The 21200-nt window shown below is 40.5% G+C and overlaps 1 protein-coding gene across 47 annotated transcripts in view; it reads left to right on the forward strand.

Moving 5' to 3' along the window:
- Window positions 1–21200, forward strand: part of CELF4 (CUGBP Elav-like family member 4) — a 554778-nt gene that overhangs the window by 478478 nt on the left and 55100 nt on the right. For 39 of the 47 annotated variants that reach the window (XM_051969697.1, XM_051969706.1, XM_051969716.1 and 36 more), the window contains 2 exons: window positions 14284–14412; window positions 15076–15155. In XM_051969697.1, the coding sequence (XP_051825657.1) occupies window positions 14284–14412; window positions 15076–15155 (209 nt within the window). The remainder of the gene's footprint in view (window positions 1–14283; window positions 14413–15075; window positions 15156–21200) is intronic. The other 8 variants (XM_051969729.1, XM_051969735.1, XM_051969740.1 and 5 more) reach the window with 1 other exon arrangement.

A 21200-nucleotide genomic window follows, 5' to 3' on the forward strand; every position in this document is an offset into this window, starting at 1 on the left:
CCAAAGCCTGCACATCCTGCAAGGCCACAGGTTCAGATACTATCTTCTTCAAGAAGGCTTTTCCAACTACCCCAGCTCATACAACCCCTTCTCTGTCCTCTGACTTTTGAGGTTAGTAGCTGATCTTACACCTTGCTCTATGATTCTCCCCTTGTTTCAGGTGGGGAGGTTTTGTGTCCTAACCAAACTGAGAACTTTCTTAGAGTAGGAACCATATACCTTTCCACTGTCTGCTCAAACATTTAGCTCAGAGCAGGGCTGAGAATTGGGGGCACATAAAGGGATAAGGATAAACTCATTTCTTAGTGAGGCAGTTGGGGGGGGAACTGGATCTGAATTCAAACCCTCCCTCGGGCATTTCTTAGTTGTATGAGTTCAGGTCACTTCACCTCCTTTAGGCCTCAATTTCCTCATGTGCTAAATAAGGAAAAAACATAGGATCTCATTAATAGAAATTATGAACTCAATGCTGGAGTACAGAAGGAAAATGAGGAGCCAAAGGAACCTGAGGCCTACAAACTGGCCTTGCAGGGATGTGCCCAGCTGGGATTGCTGGATTACCTTCTGTATCCCCCACTTCAGTCTCTGACTCTCTTCTCCTCTCCTCCCCCTCCTTCTCCTCCTTTCTCTCTGTCTCTCTCTGTCTGTTTCTCTCTCTCTCTCTCTCTCTCTCTCTCTCTCTCTCTCTCTCTCTCTCTCTCTCTCTCTCTCTCTCTCTTTCTCTCATTTATGTGACTGTCTCTCTCCCTCCTCCTCCCTCTCTCTCTCTCCTGGACTCCTCCTCTTGTCTTTCCTTGTTTCCTTCTCTAGGTCTCCCCCGCCCCATTTTTTCCATCTCCTTCCTTTTTCATTAGGATACACTAGCCTAGGCTATATAGTGGCCTTGCTTGCTGCAATATTGTTATGGCTTGCAGGGATTTATGAGGATGCCTTGTCAATTCCTGCAGACTGCCCCATGCTGTGAGTTATGCAATAGGCCATTGCCTTAATTAAGACAAACGGCCTTTACTAGATCTGTCCCAGGGAAAAATTACTCCCTGAGCTCCCTCTGTGTAGCCTAAGAATGACAAATGCCTACCCAGGCAGGTGTGATGCAGTCCTTGTCCCTGATTCACACAGGCTCCACCTCATCAAGCCGGGTCCCCTGCCCCAGCCCTCTCATCATAGAGGTCCTGGCTTCACCACTACGGTATAATAGACCGTACACAAGCTTAGAGTTAGGAGTTCTGACTTCAAAGTCTGCCTCTGATCCTTACTAGCTATGACAGAAGTAACCTCTCTGAATCTGATTTATCTGTAGAATGGGACTAATAGCTACAGTACCTGCCTCACAGGATTGTTGTGAAACTCAAATGAGAGTATACAAGTAAATATTTTACACATTCTAAAGCACAATATAAACGTCAGTTATTATTGTCTGGAGTTAAAAGCCCCAGGCTAAAATTCTGCTTCTTCCCACAACCTTTTATCCCAGATTTCCCTACTAGGTGACTGTAGGTCAGTCATTTGCCTTCATGGAGAAGCCTAGACTAGGTGATCATAGGGTTTCCCTGCTATGCTAACATTTTAAGCGTCCTCAGTCCGACCTTAGTGAAGGTTGAAGAGATAGCCACATCCTCTGGTGTGATTTTTTTAAGGCTTTCAGAAAGCCTTTCCTCCTCCCTGAAAATTTCTTTTCCACTTACTTCTCAGTGCTGAAAATTCTTGTCATGAGACACAGCCCATGAGTCCCCAGTGAGAGATCAGACCAAAGTACAAACCTCGCTGGCTGAGCAAATGCAGTGACCTACATTCGTGCTTTTCTAGACTGGACCTGTGACGTCTTTGCTGTAAGGAACTCCCAGTGAGGAAACTCCCCTACCTACCAATGCAGCTCAGCAATGATTCTTTAGCTTACAGCCCCAGGCATAAAAAGGTCAAAAGACCTGCCAAGAATTGGAATAGCCAACACGAATCAGAAGTAATACTTTTTAACCCAGGCTCCCTAGTTCTGAGTGGGCTCGCTATTGATTTATAGGCATGCACAAAGTAGTCTACTGGACTTAAGATGTTCTTATAATCTACATTATACTGAGGTGTAAATGACTAATGTCAAAACATTTTCAGAGAGTAGGATGCATGATGTAAAAATAGAAGGTACCACAGAGAGATGAAGGGGTGTTGGGTCACTATTAGCAAATTTCACTTCAAAATATTGCTGTGGAGGTCTCCTTCAATCATATGGAGCCAATCACCTCTTCATTCTCCCCAGCCATCGAAGGAAGAAGATATTTCCATCATAGTAAAAGAAAGAATTTATAGTGGTTCTAGACTTTCAGAGCCTGTGTGTGCAAAGTTCAAAACACACACACACACACAAACACACACAGGTACTGATTTTTTCTCCACACCAAGATAAGTGTGCATACTAATCAGGATTTTATTGCCTCTAAATTTGTCATTTTTTCCCATATACACACTTTCCTAATATCCCCAAACTCCTCATCATATGCTTGAGAGAACAGAAATCTTTACTACTTAGTGCCCTCTAAGGAAAGGCAGATCTTCCAACAGTAAGAAAGGAGCAAGGCCAAAGATTGGAGCTGAACTTGCATCTGCTTTCCTCTCTCACTTTTTTTTTCTACTGAAGAAGAGATAGGAAGAGTCTAGTTACTTCTCAGTTATTTGTGCAAGTGAATGGGAATAGCAATACTCATAATTGCAAATATTCTCAAAGAGAAGAAAATCCAAATGCTGGTTCCATTGGAGCTTTATAATGTCTGTCTTTCATTTCATTTCAATCAATGTTCTTAAATATTAGCCCTCAGGATATCTTAAAAGACCTTTCCTAACAGGAGAAGTAAAAGCTCTCCAAAGGCAGACCTCAGGCTCCAGTTTTCCCTATTATTGCTGGCTTCCCTGGGCCCTATGCTAAAGAAATGGAAACTCTCTTTCCCCTATGTTTCTATTTTGGAGTGCTTCTATCAGCTGGCACAACAGAAGCTCCTACAATTCCAGCGTGAGAAAAGACTCAACTTCCAGCTCCATTCCATAATACAACAAAGGACCACAAAATAAGACAGTTTCCAGCTTGTCCAATTCAGAAATGCCATTTCAACTGTAACCTAAGTGGGATGACTGGGATGTTACCCAGAGTGCCAAAATTTAGAAGGTACTGATTATACTTGCAGTCCTTCAGCAATATAGAAAGTTTTCAGTGTCCTGGGGTATAACTTTCTCCCCTACACATACCTTTAGAATGAACCCTCCTTAACTACTTCCCAACTTCACCTCCAAGCTGGCAGCTTCCCGCTATCCCTTACCTACCTTCACATACATACAAAGAAAAAAGAGGGGAAAATAAATTTATTAAGCTCAAACAATGTTCCAGACACTGTAAGAAGTGCTTTATAAATATAAAGTCATTTAATCCTCACAACAACCCTAAGGACTAGGGGATGTTATGACCTTCATTTTATAATAGAGGAAACTAAAACAAAGGGAAATTCTGCAAATATATATCTGAGGCAGGATTTGAATTCAGTTCTTCCCAGCTCTAGGTTCAGCACTCTGTCTACTATATCAATAGCTGCCTCATAGTTCCTGTCCCTTGCCATGGAAGCAAAATTTTTTAGTTCCAGCTCTTCCCTGAAGGCTAGAAACCTCTATCCAAATCCTGAACCTACCCCAATCATCCATCATTTGTGGCCTTCTCTACAGAGACTCTCCCAAAAGTCCTAATTCTCTGTCCTGTTTCTCCAGATTATCAGCCATCCTTGACTATCTTCTGCTCCTCATGAAGTAGCCAATCACTGCTCCCTTAGCCTTATTCCTATCTCAGGTTGAACTCCCATGGAAACATTTCCTGTCTCTCTAAATTTAGGGCTCTTCAGATCTCTAAATGCCGTTCCTTAAAAATTCCTCTAATCACTCCCAGTTATCCTCCTGGATACCTGGATTTTCCCTGCTCTCAGTTTCCCCTTTGTTCCTAAGGGCTCTTGCTCTTTCTTCTCCTCCTAGGATCTTACCCCTGCCTCCCCCTCTCCCTGAAAGCACAGCAGCTGGAGGGGAGAGAACAGTAAAAGTCTATTGCAGCTATAAAAGGCATTAACCATCTGAGCACTCGTCCCCATCAGGCGGAGCAGCCCATTCATACTTAAACAGGAAATATTGTTTAATGCCGATGGTAATGAGCGAATCAAATTTTGAAAATTAAACCCGAAATTGAGCATTAGAGCTGGGGCGCCAGCATTTGGCAAAGCAAATGGCATTGCTGCTGCCCACCCACAGCTCCCCACCCTCCTTCCCAGCCTCGGGTCTTGTCTAGGACCACAGTCCAGCCAGACAGATGCTCCTTAAATGCTGTGGTGTGAAAGGCCATGGAAGGCTTCCAGACAAAAACATTCTTGCCTATACCAAACCTGCCATGATGCCTGAAATTCCACCATTACTATCTCCTTTCTTTGGGTCAACCTACAGGTAATTCCTTCTAGGAAGGGCAGTATATTAACTTGGTCCTTCTTTGTGAATGAATTAATTCAACAGATTTCCTCTCTGACAAGAAAGGTACCTGTAAAGAAAGAAGATGAGAAACTTTGGAAGACCTGAGGGAAAAAAATGTATAAAAAGGAGGGGAGGGAATGCACAGGGGCAAAGGTGCCAAAGATATACTTCAACTAATCCTCAATTTCCTTTTTCTGTAAAATGGGTCCTTTCATCAGGCAGTCAGAGCCAGTCACCCAATTTAACCCAAACTTCTTAATTAGACAGAAAAATATTATCAGAGTTGAATGGACCTCAGAGGTCATATATCAACTCAAACCTGTTCTACATCAATAAGCCTTTCAAAAATACCCCTGACAAATGGTTATACAGCTTCTACCTAAAAACCTCCAATCAGGGGAATGGAGGTCATTACACTTTTGGACAGCTCAAAGTGTTTGGAAGTTTTCCTTGTTTTCCTCTTTCAAAGTGTTTGTACGTTGGCACATAATCAATAGTGATTCTGAAAAGATGGTAGCCATCCAGCTGCCACTAACAAGGAAAACACTCTTAAAAAGAAAAACTTATGTGATTATTAATAATCATCATAATAAATAATATTTTACATATATACAGCACTTTATATATGCTTTCTGTATACTTTCATATCTATTATCTAATCTCACAAAACTTCTTCTGAGATGAGTAGCACAGATATTCATTTTGTAAATGACAAAGCTGAGACCTAGAGGCTAAGTAACTTGCCCCCCAAAACACAGAAAGTCAGAAGCAACTACTATGATAGAACTCAGATCTCTCAACGACAACAACTACTACTACCATCATCTACTACTACTACTACTACTACTATTACCCATCACTAATACTAGTACCAGCTACTACTACTTGCTAGCATTGATATTATACTTTTTAAGATTCAAAGTAATCTATAATCTAATCCATATATTTAAATATGAATTGACTCTTCAAACCAGACATTGAAATGAATAAGGGTGTAACTGATTAAATCTGAGTGCCATTAAACTTCATTTAAACATACCTAAAAGTTATCTTGGATCTCTCTACAGCTTTTGGCCCTACCATCCCTACCCTATCTCCTGCTTCCATCTATGCTTGATCTTTGTTCTTTTCTCAGCTTCTCTTACCTCACTGACTGATCTTCCATTTCCTTTGCTGGATGTTTCTACCATACATTAAAGTGGGGTATTGCCCTAAAACTCTGTCTTGAATCTTCTTTTCTTGTTCTACATTTTTCTCTCGATAATCATAGAACCTTGAATGGGTTCATTTATCATGTTTCTGCAGATGACTGATTATATAAAATCTCAAGGTCCAATGTAATATTGTCATTGGACATCTCAACCTGTACATCCTAATGACATCTCAAATTCAACCTGTCCAAAATGGAACTTACTATATTTTCCCCAAATGAAATGTCATCCAACCTTCCCTATTTCTATTGATGACATCCTTCTAATCACCCACATATCCAACTTAAAAAGTCCTTTTTAACTTCTCCCTAATTTTGTCATGATTTTATCTGTCTTCCTTCTTCCATTCATGTAGGCAACCTCCCAAACTTGGAACATACTTTCTCCTTATATTTACCCATTCACAGTTTCTCCTATGAAGGCCTAGGTCAGATATTACCTGCTACAGAAAGTGCTCCCTGATACTCTGCTTTCCCAAACTTCTTAGGGGAGTTTGTCCTTGTTATATTTTACTTTGGTGTAGGACACTCATGAATATATCTTAATCTCCTATTATATCATAAGGTCCTTGAAGTCAGGGTCTGTGCTTTTTTTGTTTATTTTTCTGCCTCTGGGACCTAGCATGGCAGTCACTTGAAATATTTTATTGAATTGAACTCAACTCTTATTTTGCTTACCTTTACAACATATATTACAGAGACACAAGTAAGGATGAAAATCACCCTACTCCATGTAAACCTGATACATTTATCAGGTGAGAACACATCTTAACTGTTTCACTATTAAGAAAGAGCTGCCTGGAGAGAAGCCTGGGAGAAGCATCAGGGAACCTTGGCCTGGCTTCCAACTAGCTGGATGCATTTTAGACAGGTAACATAGGGTGTAACAAAATTACTCAACTAATCCATACACAATTTCTGTTTCACTTAGTGTCACATTCAGACCTAGTGAACAATAGAGATATTCACACCTGATAAATGTATCTGTTATACTTGGTGGGGGAAGTGAAGAGGAATGATTTTGGCTCTGCCTTTATACTATCACAGACATCCCATTGGAGGAACAGCTGTATTTTCTCTGGGTCTTTAGATTAGTAGACCCCTAATATTTCCCTCAATAGATTCCTGACACTGTAAAGGCAATCCAAATGGAGTTTCTAACTCACCCTTCACTTGGACAAGCAGGTTAACTTAAAGAAGAAAAAACTCAGAAAAACTTCATAGATTCTTAGGCCTCTCAAAAGATTAAACATTTAGGGTTGTTTATTTGAAATTTTTTAGGCCAACAGGCAAAGCTCATCCTATAAATCTGTATTATATGAAGATTTTGGACAAGTTGTTTGAACTCATGTCATCACAAGACAAGCATTCCACATTGTCTTAAAAATAAAAAAGAAAAATACAAACATTTATGAGCTCGAAGAGTATGATTAAATAAACTTCTAGGCACTAGTATTTTAGAGATCCAAGAATCCAAACTTCTCTTTTCAACCTAAAAATAAATTCTTATAATGAATTCAGTAATACAATAGATATTAATACTTGAATATCTCAACAATTAAAAAAACCACTTACAAACATACAATGGCAGTCTAAAACAAAAAGGAAAATAGCTTGAAAACAAAGGTATTTGATAACTAAAGTCTCAGGTAAAGAATTTCTCTAGTGGGTCCCCAGAAATGCAAAGGGCCCAAAGCTTCTCCCAAATGAGTCCAGTTTCACATTGATAGCACATATAGGCTCTGGTATTCCATACTAAAGGAGCACCTTACTGCCATTGGTGAGTTAAAGTCACCAAGTCCAAAAAAAAAAAAAAAAACTCTCTCAGGATACTAAACGATCAAATGTGAGTTTTAGAATTTTTTAGGCCAAGAGGCAAAGCTTATCCTATAAACCTCTAGTCCATAAAGATCTCAGACAAGCTGTTTGGATTTGTGTCACCATAAGATAAGCATTCCATGTCCTCTTAAAAGCAAAAAAGAAAAATATGAACATTTATGATATATAAAAATGTACTGTAGACAAACTTCTAGGCACTAGTATTTTAGGGATGCAAGAATCCAAGTTGCTCATATCAATCCAAATATAAATTCTCAGCCACTGTCACTGATCTTTGAAAAAGTGTGGGAAGTGGAAGATAGACCATAGCATTGGATAGTCCAGATTTCAAAGAGCAAAAGAATAGAGCCTGAAAACTTGAAGCCAGTGAACCTGACTTCTATTTATGATAAGATTCCTGACTAAATTTTTAAAGGTTAGTTAATGAACATCTAGAAAAGGAAGGGAGTGATTAAGAAGACTCAGCACAGCATTGATTCAATCCAGTGAACATTCATGAGATGCCTCCTATATGCAGACACCAGGTCCAAAGGATACAAAAATGAAACAGTCCTTACCTTCAAGAAGTTTACATTCTATTGACCAAAACAACTTGTAGAGCAATAGGTAAATACAAAGTATTTACCAAAGAATTTTCTTGTAGGGTCGGGGAGGGGTTTGCTATTAACAACTGGGGAAATCAGGATAGACTTCCTGAAAGAAGCAGCATAACCTGAGCTTTGGAGGAAACTAGGGGGATTCTGTGAGGGAGGCAGAGGTGAGGAGAAGGAGTGCTCCCAAGTAGTAGAGAATGGTCTATGCAAGAGGGAAAAAGTCAGGAAACAGAATAACATGGAGGAAGACCAGAGAATAGGCCCACTGGGCTAGGGCATTAAGGGGATGAAAGAGAGCCTAGAAGAGGTAGTAAAGGGCTTTAAAAGCACAGGAGGAGAACCTGTTTTATCCTACAGACTGTAAGGGACTGCTAAGCTGCTTGTACTTGAGAGTGACACAGTCAAATCTGTACTTTAGTCAAGGTGAGCTGGTAGATAGATGTTCAACAAGTGACTCTCCCCCAAAAAATGTACACACAAAAAAGTTTTAAATTTGCTCTGCAATATTATCTTTTTCTATTGCTTTCTTAGGTCTAGAAAAATCAACAAAATAATAAATTAACTCTGACTTGTAGCACTTACCAATTTCTAAGTTGTAACTGCTCACACCGAAAATTTAACAACTGGTTTTTGTGATCCAGTATGAGCTGGCTCCAGTATATCACTGGCTTTAAAAATAACCATTTGTTCATTGTGGGGACAGATGTGGAATATATTGGGGAGCTAAAATTGGATTCTTAGGACAAGTTGGACTTAGGAGCTAGCTGGATGTGAGAAGAAAGGGAGAGGAAAGAGCTGAGGATGGTTCCAAACCTGGGTATATGAAAATATGGTGATAACCTAAACAGAAACAGAGAGAGTTTGTGGGGAAACATAATGAGTTCTGTCTCTGGAACATTTAATTCACTGGGAATAGGTTGTATCACATTAACTCCATGTCCTTTTCGTAAGCATCAGGGAAATGCTGTTACATATAGCTTATATAGAATTTAGTCCAGCATTTGACAAAGCCTTTCATGTTCTTCTGAACTTGAGCTAGACAGTAGTGTCATTCAGAATAGATAGACTCTCTGGAGCAGAAAGCCATCATTAAAATGGTTCAATATCACCTTGGAAGGAAGTCTGTTGTGAAGTTTCCCAGGAATCTGTGCTAATTAACATTTTTACTACTTAAATTAATGCATAGCTAGCATGCTTAACAAATTTGCAGGTAACAAAAAAGCTGGAAAGGATAGCTAATACCCTAGATAATAGAATCATAATCCAAAAAAGATCTTGACAGGCTAGCACTTTGGGTTGATTCTATAGTAAGATGATATTTAATATGGATAAATGTAAAATCTTACACTTGGGTCCAAAACATCATTGTCACAAGTGCTAGATGAGGGATGCATGACTAGATAGCAGTTCACCTGAAAAAGAATCTGGATATTAAAGCAGACATCAAGCCTAGTATGAAACAACAGTGCAATCTAAGAACCAAAAAGCAAATGCAATTTTAGGTTGTTTGAAAAGAGACACAGGCTTCATCAGGATTAGGGAGGTGAGATTCTTTCTATTCTGCCTTTGTCATACCATGTAAGGTACATTGTGATCAGTTCTGGGTGTCCCATTTTAGGAAACTGACTACGTTTAAGTGAGATCAGCAAGGATAGTGAAGGATCCCAAGGTCATACCATATGGGGATCAGCTGAAGGAACTGAGAATGTTTAGTCTGGAGGTCAAAAGACCAAGGAAGAACATGATAGCTGCTTTTTTTTTTTTTTTGAGGCAATTGGGATTAAGTGATTGCTTAGGATCACACAGCTAGTGTTAGTCTGAATTTGAACTCAGGTCCTTCTGACTCCAGGAGCCCTGCTTTATCCACTGTACCATCTAGCTGCTCCTATGATAGCTGTTTCAAGTGTCACTATGTGGCATAAGGAATGAACTTGTATTTTTGGCCTCAGAAAGCAGGAAACCATGGTCCCATTGCCCCAGGAACAATATGGGAAAAGTTTCAAAGAAGCAAATTTAGGCTTGAGGTAAGAAAAAATGTTCTAACAAACACAACTTTCTAGAAGTAGAATGGACTATCTTGGGAAGCCATAGTTTTTGTCTTCTCTGGAGGGTTTTGAGTAAAGACTGGATGACTTGATAGAGGTACTTCTAGTCCTCTAGAACAGTCTAAATGGCCCATATAGTCTCATAACTTTGAGATTCTCCAGTTTAATGAATTCAACTAAAATAAGGTGATGGGGGGCATTGGTAGCAATGCCTTTGATGTCTTCTTGACCCAGACTGAGGAAGCCTGCATATATGTACATGAAGATATCAAGGATAAGAGGCTAGAATCATCAATTCATTTCTGCCCATATTTGCACTGAATTAATATGTGGCATCTTTCATGTAAGGTCAGACCCAATGTGGACTTTAAACTGAATTCTCATGTGTGGGATGTATTATACTGAACTGTCCCTTTATTGTGAGATAGCTAGTGGGTTAAGGAGTTAGATTATGCTGAGCATTAGATGGGTCAGTCAGTAACTAAAATTAGAGAATTTCCCTAATGGAGTTTTATTGTCTACTCAAGATGGAGTTCAAATCCTAAACTTTGACCTTATTGGCAACATTCATTCCAATGTATGCATGTGATGGGCTCCAGCAGTGTGGAGTAGTGGAAAAAGCACTGTGTTGAAAGAAGGAAATATGAAGGTTGTCCATCTTGGGTTCTTGGTTATGAGTGAGGAGAGGTCCTGACTGCCATGATTCTTCTCCCTCAGTTCCAAAGCTCTTCTATCTCTTTATCCTCAAAGCTGTAGCCATTCCTAACACTCATCAATTGACCAGACCAGCCAGAAACAGTTTGCCTGCCTCTTGGCCTTAATCCCTACCCTCATCTCCAACTCTCTAAGGAAGACAAGTTCCCAGTCTTAGTCTTCAATACCCATATGTAAGAGACTTTTAGTGCAAGACATAGAAAATCTTAACAGAACAGTGTACAAACAAGTGCCTGCAGAATGCCAACTGATCACACTGGGGATCTCAAGGAGAGCAATTCTAAGAATTGTATAAGTATTATCCAGGGAGGCTTCCTGGAGGAGATACTCTGGAAGTCAGGTTTCTTTTGTGGACAACAACTCTGGAGAGTACTTTGTAACTCATATATAATCCCTGAGGAGGTCAGAGACAGGAGGCAAGAGCCCAATCAAGCCTCCAATTTAGAAGTATTCCAAAGAAGGAGTTACCTTATCAGTGTATTAGGCAGATTTGGGGGATAGGGTGTGGGTGGGAGTTAAAGGTGGGATAGAAGAGAGAGAGTTGGCAAAAAAAAATAACTGGCAAAAGAGAAGTGGCAATGTGGAGAGGAGCGTGTGGATGAATTTTAATGCAATCAGAAAGCTGTAATAATGATAATAAAGGAATATATTCAGACGTCAGGAGAGGGAGAAGAGGACCAGGCTGCAGCTCCAGAATTTAAATCAGGCAGAGGCGGAGAATTCTCTCTATCCTTTTTTCCTTTCCTTTTTTTCCCTCCCAATGAAGGAAATGGAATTTTTAAGCAGGAGGGCAAGAGATTAGCAATTGGCAGTTTTTCACCTCTTTGTCTTCCAGCAAATCCCATTTAATCAGGGACTTTAATAGAAGGAGGTTCTGGCCCCAAAGGCTGGCTAGGGCACTGGGTGAGATGAGAGTCATTGATCCCTGGGGTGGGGGAAGTGCAGATCCATGGCATGCACACACACACACACACACACACACACACAGAGAGAGAGAGAGAGAGAGAGAGAGAGAGAGAGAGAGAGAGAGAGAGAGAGTTTCAATAACCTCCCACTGAAGTCTTTAAAAGCCCAGGTTTAATTTGATCTGAAATGTCATCACCACTTCTGAGAGAAAATATGTTGACTTTTCCTTCACCTTTGCCTTTTATCTCTCTGTCTCTGTCTCTCTCCTTTATTCTCTCTCCATTTCTCTCTTTCCCTCCTTCCTTCTCCTTCCCTCCTTCTCTCTCTCTCTCTTTCTCTCTCCCTCCCTCCTTCTCTCTCTGTCTCTGTCTCTGTCTCTCTCTGTCTCTCTCTCTCTTTCTGTCTCTCTGTCTCTCTCTCTCTCTGTCTCTGTCTCTCTCTTTCCATTTGTTTCTGTCTCAATTTCTCTATCTCTTTATCTTTCCATTCTGCCTTCTCCCATTTCTTCTTTATGGGTCCTTTCTGAAAAGGGTCCTTGTCTCTTTTTCTCCACTTCTAACTCTACTTCTTCTCTTTCTCTGTCTGTCCCTCTCTTCCTCTATTCTGGCCCTACCACCTGCATCAGTCCATTTCTCTGGCTATCCTTAACTTTGATATTCAGAGATAAGTAATATCTCAGTGGCCAAGTCAATTTGAGGATTGAGAAGGGAGCTTAGAAGACCACCCAGGATACTAATGGCCACCTTGGCAAAAGGCATCTCCCTATCTAGTATATATTTGTGCTCCATTCCTTCTAACAATCCATATCCCAATTCTCTAGCCACACCCAACTCCAAATTCCCATTCCCCTTTAGGAGATCTTTTCTGACCCCAACCCTGGGAAAACTGGAAGGAAACTCAGATTTCAAAGAAAGCCTGGAGAGAAGATCCAGAATGAAGAATGGACTAGCTTTGAAAATGGGGCACAAGTCCCTAAGGCTCCAGGGATCTATGGCTCCTGAACTGTCCATAGCCAACCCTCTCTCTGCCTCCTGGACAAACTACAGTTCTAGACTGAACCTGAGCTTGATCCTTGATTCCTCTTAATATGGGAGGCATGGACTTTCCAATGAAATGGGGCAACAAGCATGAGAGCACACCTGCCCATGACTTGCCCAAGGAGAATTGATCCCTGAGGCCTTAGGGTGGAGCAAATAAGCACCACAGCCTGATTGGGGGGCAGGGGACAGCCTGGTACAGTGGAGAGCGGATTGACTCAGCAGACAACAGTCATCTGATATTACTTGTGTGAACTTGGGTAAATCACTTAACAACCTTTCTTCCAGTTGGACTAGAGGTTATACATAAGGTATAAAAGGGTCCTTCTTGGCTAAAGGACAATATCGAGGGTGGTAGGGTGGGGGTGGAGGAGCAGGTCAATCATGGAAAGCTTCCTGGAAAAAAGGCAGTTCTGATCAGGGTTTGGTGGGAGAGCAGAAAAAGAAACAAGCACCTGCATTTCTCCATCACTGCCATCATCTCATTTTGAACTGGCCTCAGTCAGTGTATCTTATATGATAGGGGAGAGGAAGCAGCATGCAGATGTTTGGGCATATGCAAGGGGTGAGTTCTGCCTGCAGGGAATAGCTCCTAGTGGGAGAAGAGTAAACAATGCCCTACAGAGGGTATGTGCCCCTAAATTCTTTGTATACCCCTATGTCCATTTATGCTTGTTTGTCTCTACCCTAGTTGTCCTTCTGTGTTGGTGTATATGTGTCTGAATGTATGCCCTGAGTATATGCTCTTTGTGCCTTTTGGGGTGCACCTATAGACTTATGTATATGGGAGCATATTTTTGCATGTGTTTGTATATAGTTGTGTGAATATTTTCAGGTAAGTGTGCATGAGTGCATTTGCATATGCTTGTGTATGTGTGTTTATACAGGTGGAATAAAGCCCTTTCTGCTCTGAAGGCTATGTTTGATCTCTGAATCAGACATCAAATTACACTGGGCCTGGGTTTCCTGGAGAAAATGTAATTCTATTCCATATAGGAGGGTAGAGGATCTGCTTGCACACAACACTGGATATGTCTTGTGCATGCACACATGCATGCTTGGGTGCATATGTGTATGTATGTAGGCAAGGGAGAGAGAAAGGGAGAGGTGTGTGTATAGATGTATGTGTTTGAAGTCTACCATGTATTATCATGTTTAAAACTGAGGAACGCTAAAGTTTTTGAAAAGCAATGTGAAAGAACATGAAAGAGATGGTGTGGTAGGTGCATTGAGCCAGGAGTGGTGGGTGAGGGAAGAAAATATGAAATTTCTCGTCAAATTTTGAAGCCCTTTCCAATGATGTGACCTAAGGTCATCCATTTGCTTTTTCACAAAGTTGTCCCAGCCTTCTCTACAGAACAGATGGAGGAACGAGGTGGTCTGAGATTGAGTCCCCCTTGGTCCTCATAAGGCTCCCCAGTTGGAACCCCGGTAAGCATCTCCTAATTTTGTTCCAGAAGACAGAAAACTCTTTGTTGGCATGCTCAACAAGCAACAATCTGAGGATGACGTCCGCCGGCTCTTTGAGGCCTTTGGAAACATTGAGGAATGCACGATCCTCCGGGGGCCAGATGGCAACAGCAAAGGTAGGAGACGGGCCAATCTGATGAGGGATATGTGGCCCCCACTATTATGGGGTTCCAGCGAGAGAGAGTAAGTGAGGGAGAGAGAGAGAGGAATGGAGAGAGAGAGAGAGAGAGAGAGAGAGAGAGAGAGAGAGAGAGAGAGAGAGAGAGAGAGAGAGAAAGGAGAAAGAGGGAGGGAGAGGAAGGGAGGGAAAGAGAGAAATGGAGAGAGGAAGAGGGAGAGAGAGAAATGGAGAGAAAGGGAGAAAGACAGAGATAGAGAGATAAGAGACAGGCAGTAAACAACAGGCAGAATTCATCACTGCCAGACTGATCTGAGGGGGCTGTGTCATGGAGAGTTTTCCCTATTGAAGCCGTGGTTAGCAATAGGTGAGGGAAGGATTCTGAAGGAGAATAGAGAGCAGAGTTTAGAAGATGGAAATTTATAAGACCCTCTTTATCCAAGCTACCAAGAGGCAGAGAGGGGAATGGGTCTGCTGTCCTCCCCCTCCCCCTCTTTCTCTTTCTCCCCCATCATCTGGTTCTTCTTGTCTCTGAAGCTCTGTCTCCAGTTATCTCTCCCTGTGCCCTCTTCTGCTCCATTGTCCCATGGGTTGGGTCAGGGTTTGGGCTGAATGGGGTTCAGAGCTCCATTTTCTCACCAGATCACTCTCCCCTCATCAGGGTGTGCCTTTGTGAAATACTCCTCCCATGCTGAGGCCCAAGCTGCCATTAACGCCCTGCACGGCAGCCAGACCATGCCGGTGAGTGAGATCCTTGGGTTGGGGAGGGGGGGAGGGAAGGGCATCCTGCAAGATAAAAACCCCCTATCTGCAAACACACGAATTTCCAGGGCTCCAGAATCTTATCTGTCTCTTCAATGCCAGGAATTAAAGCTCACTGAGTGCTAATTGTCTACTAGGCATTATCATGACTGTTTCTAGGTTGAGTTTGGAAAGGCTCTATGTCAGGAATAAAGTAATATAGTCTGTTTATTAAGTGGATGGGATAGCAGCTAGGTATTCTTGATAGTTATAATGGCGAACTTGTTATGAATGAACGACCAAGATGGTTGGCCATGGGGGCTTCTTGGGATTGAGGAATAATTGTCAGATGTCCTCAATTATATAAATGCCTTGTTCGAGGGATCTTAGAATTTAGTACTAGAAATAACCACAGAGATAATACAAGTCAGGAGTAAAATAATTTGCACAAAATCAAAGAGATAGTGAATGCTAGAATCAAGATTTAAACAAAGATTTTTTTCGTTTTCTTTTTTTATGAACCAGGCTTTCTACATAGTTTTTAATGTTTCTCCCTTTAAATGTCACAGAGTCCTAGAACTAGAAAAGATCTCAGAGATTCTTTCATATAGTCCACCTTTTCAGTTTATAGATAAGGAAAATGAGGCCCAAAGTGACATAGGTAGCCAGCACTTATCATGATAGCAGCACGTTGTAAGCACTTAATTAATTTGTTGACTGACTGAATAGGATTCAAATCCAGTATTTTTTTATTATTCTTCATTGTCCTCCTGCACTAGGATGCTTCTGTCCTGAGTTTGTTCCCTGGTTCAAGTGGGGTGGGGGTGGGGGTGGGGGGGAAGGATTCTTTCCCCTGAGATCTTTAATTGTTGGTTGTCACTACCCCCTTCTTGCACATGGATCATCCTCTACTCTTGATCATTTGAGAATACAATTTTCAACTTGGCCCTTACACTGGTATCTCTGAAATATATGTGACCTTTTTCTTTTTTCCTTTTTTAGAATATTTATAAGAATTTTCCCCAGTAGACATTATAAGAAAACAAAGGTGTCTCTGGTCTTCATGGAAATTTCTGTGGCTTTAGGCTTACTGGGTCTTAGCCCTTTTAACTGACCCATTCCTTAAAGTCTTAAAGACCCAATTTTATTCAAGCCTTCCTTTAATATCTGATGCTCCATTAGGCCCATAGGATTTGCCTACATCTCAGAGGGACTCTATAACTTTGGTCACCTCAAGTCATTTCCTCACAGATAGGGTCTTCAGTGTTAAGGAGAGAGACTAAGGGCCAGGGATAGGGACATATTAAGGGAATAAAGGACTGAGTTTCATTAAGAGGGGCTTGAATATTGGTGATGAGGTCTGAGTATCAAAAACTAAGATAAAGATTTCAGTATCCAGGATGGAGACTATATATCAAGGAAGAGGGCAAAGGATGCAAATGTGGGCCCAGTATGAAGGATGCAGGAAGGTTAAGAATAGAAGCTGAGGATCGGGATAGAGATCAGTGACAAAGACTCTGAATAAAAGGAATAAAAACTAAAAGTTGGGAATATGGGTTAAGGGTCAGGATGGGTGCTCAATGTCAGGTATGAGAACCAAAGTTAAGGACAGGAATTCTTTCTTTGAGATGGGGAAGATAAGAAGTTAAGGTTTAGAGAAAGAGCAAGCAGATCTATCTTCTCAACACTATGAAAGGTTCAGTTTGGGAGTTGTGTATCCCATATGATACATAGTAGCTTATTGAAATAGATTGAAACTCAGTACTTTAAAATTTAAAGGATTTCTGAATGGGAATCAATGGAACAGTTCAAGTTCCTCAAGTGTTATCTTTCTGGATTAAAAAATAAAAAAAAAAAAAGAAAAAACTTTTTTTTAAAGAACAGAAAAACCGAAAGTGAATTTAGATGTAAGAAAATGAGTTCTTGATGTACATTGTATAATTTTTGTGTGTGATTATGTGATTGTATAGTTCTTTTAAATTGTGTGCACATGCACATGGAGAAGCGAGTGTCAAAGCTACCAAATTGACCTCTCTCTCAAGAAAGACTTGCACCTGCCCCTCCTAATAATCATCAATCCCATCAGCTCAAGCTCCCTCAGGGAAGAAGCCATTTTTCTTCTCTGATCTCCTCCAGCCAGGCAGGGGGAAAAGGCAAGTGCCTGGGTAAAAAACAAACAAACAAACAAAAAGTAACATTGATGCAGGATCTTGTTTAGAGTGCACTTTTATGAGGAAGACCCACATGTTCTGAGAAACACTCCTCAGGTAGCCAGGCACTAATGGAATATTTTATTCAATCTGCCCAGGTCTATCTCTTGTTATCTTGGGCAAGTCCCTATGAAACTCAGTTTTTATATTTATAAAATGGGGCTAATGAAACCAATCCTCCCTAGTTCACAGTGTTGTAGTGAGGATTCAGTGATATACTGGATGGGAATATTCTGGGAAATTCTATAAAAGTTCTATAGAAATCACATTGGAGTCAGCATCGAAAGAGAGCTTTAAGGCCATCAACTCTCATCTATACCTGACCCAAACATGCCCCCCACACTACCACCGATGAGAGGGGCATCCAGCCTTTCCTGGAGACCTTTAGTGAAAGGGGAATCAATCCTGCTTTTGCCCAGCTCTAATTGTTAAGAAGGTTTTCAAAGAAGATAAGTAAGGTAAGGATGGTCTGTCAAGCCTAAATCTGACCCTCTATAAGTTCTATTTTTGGTCCAAGTTCTGATGAGGGAAAAAAGTCTTAGATCTGGAGGAACCTTAGAGGATTTGGGAGCTGGAACTCCCAATTCAAGTCAAATACTTTATTACCTCTATCACACAGGTTAATAAGTACAAGAGTCAGGATTTATACTCCATTCTGATTCCTAATTCATCTTTCTTCTCACTATATTATGGTGCTAATTATCAATAATCAGATATGTTGAGTACTTTGCGAATTCTCTTCTGCTAATATATAGAGATAGATATAGACATACATAAATACAGACATACATAGATATAGACACAGACATGAAGTGATAGATCTGTTCTAATCCTATCCCATCCTAATTCCTATACGTATTCATTTTAATGGAAATGCATATGAGATATAACAAGACCTTTTATTTCATGACTCTAAGGAACTTCCTCTCTCAATTTGGATGAATACCTTCTCTTCAACTCTTGTCTCTAAGTACTAGGCACTAAAGGGGTAAGTGACTTATCCAGGGTCACAGACAGTAGAGCTAAAAGGCAAGGCTTGAACCCAGATTTCCCTAATTAAGAGAACAGATATCCAGTATGTCACAGTGTCTCTTGGACAGGTAAATGTCAACAACATTAAAATAGATAGGCAGGCAGATAAAGATAATATATAAAACATCTTGTGTTTATTTCTGAGTTCAAAGTTAATACACATAAGTTATGTGTGTATAAAAAATTAACACTTAGAAATAAACCTAAGTGTGGTGTGGGATTTGTAAGAGAAACATAAAGGTAAATAGAATTCAGGTATCTAGATTATTAATCTGATATCCTTTCTGCTATATCATAGTTACTTATATCTATGCAGTTGAATCAATCAATCAGTCAGCATTTATTAAATGCCTCCATATGTAACCATTGTCTTGATCTACATCTTGCCACTGACCCTAGATGGCTCTGGAGGAGAAAGTGAAGCAGGTGAGCTGCTTCACTTAAATCCAACTCACCTGCACATCATGGCATCATCTCCCTGAGGTCATGGTCCTCTTTAAGAAGGAAGGACAAACAATAATTTGTCCTGGGCCCTGAAGATGTAACAAAGACAAGGAACTATACAATCCTTTTCTCACAGAACCTGGACTTGTTGGTAATAAAGGTTGTTGATCATAAATCAGCCAAAATAAAGTCCCAAAGAATGTCTTCAGAGGCAGTTAGATGGTAAAGTGGATAGAGCACTCACCCTGGATTCAGGAGGACCTGAGTTCAAATCCAGTCTTAGAGACTTAATACTTACTAGCTGTGTGACCCTGGGAAAGTTACTTAACTTCAATTGCCTCACAAAAAATAGTTATCATCATCATCATCATCATCATCATCATTATCATCATCAAGAGTATCTCCATACATAGCAGAATAGCTAGTAGAGGGGGCAAGGAGAATGAAGGGGAACTAGAGGAGAGGAGCAGTAAAGGGGTAAGAATCAAGACCAAAGCAATAGACCAGGGAAATGAGAAGGCTGACCAAAATGAGGGTCCATACAACAACAACAACAACAAAACAACAAAACTCACTACATTTTGTAATATTCTGCCCATTCAATAAACATTAACTAGTTCTGTGCTAAGTGCTGGGGACACAAAGTTGAATTAAAAAATATCTGGAATAAAGGCTCTTAACCTGTTTTATGTTATGAACCCCTTGGGCAGTTTGGTGAAACCTATGGATCCCTTCTCAGAATAATGTTCTTAAATGCATAAAATAAAACTTAAAGAATTACAAAGGAAACCAATTATATTGGAATACAATTATAAGCTATTCTTAAAAAGTTCATGGGTCTTAGGTGAAGAACTCCAAATTAAAGGCTGTATGGTGTGGGGGATGGGCTGCTGCAATCAATCAGGATGAACTGAGTCCTACCTCAGACACTTACTAGCTGAGTAACCCTGTGCAAATTAAGTTACTCAACCTCTCTGGGTCTCAGTTTCCTCAATTGGGAAAGGGAAGGAGGGAACTGGGTCCTTAAGGTCTCTTCCGGTCCTAATGCTATGGTTCTATAATCCATGGCTTTTTAAATTAAGATGTTTGGGCTGATCCCACCTTCTAAAGGTGTTATTTTACTTTCTCTTGGGCATGAGAAGCACAGACTCATAGATTTAACAGCAAGAAAGGACTTTAGAAGGCATTTTTAAGCCAACACTGTCATCTCACAGGTTAGGAAATTATTCTCCCATTTTCTCTCACTCTTCTTCCCATGCAGGTCTTTAATTCCTAGCCCTGAAAAATGACTTAACTAAGAGATTTGTCATTGAAAAAGTGAGAAAGATTCATGAGAAAAGACAAAACAACAATTTTTGACATATTTTTCTAGGTTTCCTTACCTTGAGATTTCCCTTATCCACCAGTTTCCAAGACCCCAGAATTATCTGGGGTTCTTCCCTTAGGTCTGTCAAGATGAGTTTGCTTTGTCTGGCTGTTGTAAAGAGCTTCACAAAGTAAATATATAGTATTTACTATAAATATATAAAGTATAAAACCACACAGAAACTGATGATTTTCTTAGTTCAGAGATCTCATAACATATGTAGTTCTCTCATAATTGCATTGGGCTTAAAAGAGCCCTTTTCCCCCATTCCTGTTTGAAATGTCCATTTACTGTCTGAATCCAGTCCCACATCATGCAACTCACATTATGGAACATTTTAAGGTTTATGAAGAAGTTTATTCACAGCGTCCTTTCAAGGTAAGAAGTACAAGATTCTTATGCCCAGGTTATAGGTCAGTAAATTGAGTCTCTGAGACATTAAATAGTTTGTTCATAATTACATATCTAGCCAATTGTTAGAGCTAGAATGGACCTATGATTTGCTCAAGTCCCACTTCCTTCCTTCTCTTTCTACTGGGATTCAGTTTAGCATCAGCACCAATGACTGTAAATGGGTAATCTCTTTGAACATGTCTTGATCGTGATCCTTTTCTGTCAGGGTCCCTTGTCAACCAACACTAACCTACCCTCAATAGCTAACATTTATCTCTGACTTTAAAGTTTACAAAGCATTTTGCATACATAATCTCATTTGATCCTCATGAGAACCCTAGAAGGTAAGTGCTATTATTTTACCAATTAAGAAAGAATTGGAACTCACGTCTTCCTATCTTCAAATCTAGTACTCTAGTACATTGTGGCTTCCCATTTCAAAATCCCTAACTTAACACTGGACCTTCCATTGTCCAGTGTCCCATCATAAGGGGTGCTGCTGGGTCTCCCCTCATTAGCAGAACTGAAAAGATAGACATATCATGGGACCAGGGAATGGAATGCCCACACTCTAACTCAGACCACTAGGTCCAACAACCA

This window comes from Antechinus flavipes, chromosome 1 (genome assembly GCF_016432865.1).
Source record: "Antechinus flavipes isolate AdamAnt ecotype Samford, QLD, Australia chromosome 1, AdamAnt_v2, whole genome shotgun sequence".
Taxonomy (NCBI): Eukaryota; Metazoa; Chordata; class Mammalia; order Dasyuromorphia; family Dasyuridae; genus Antechinus; species Antechinus flavipes.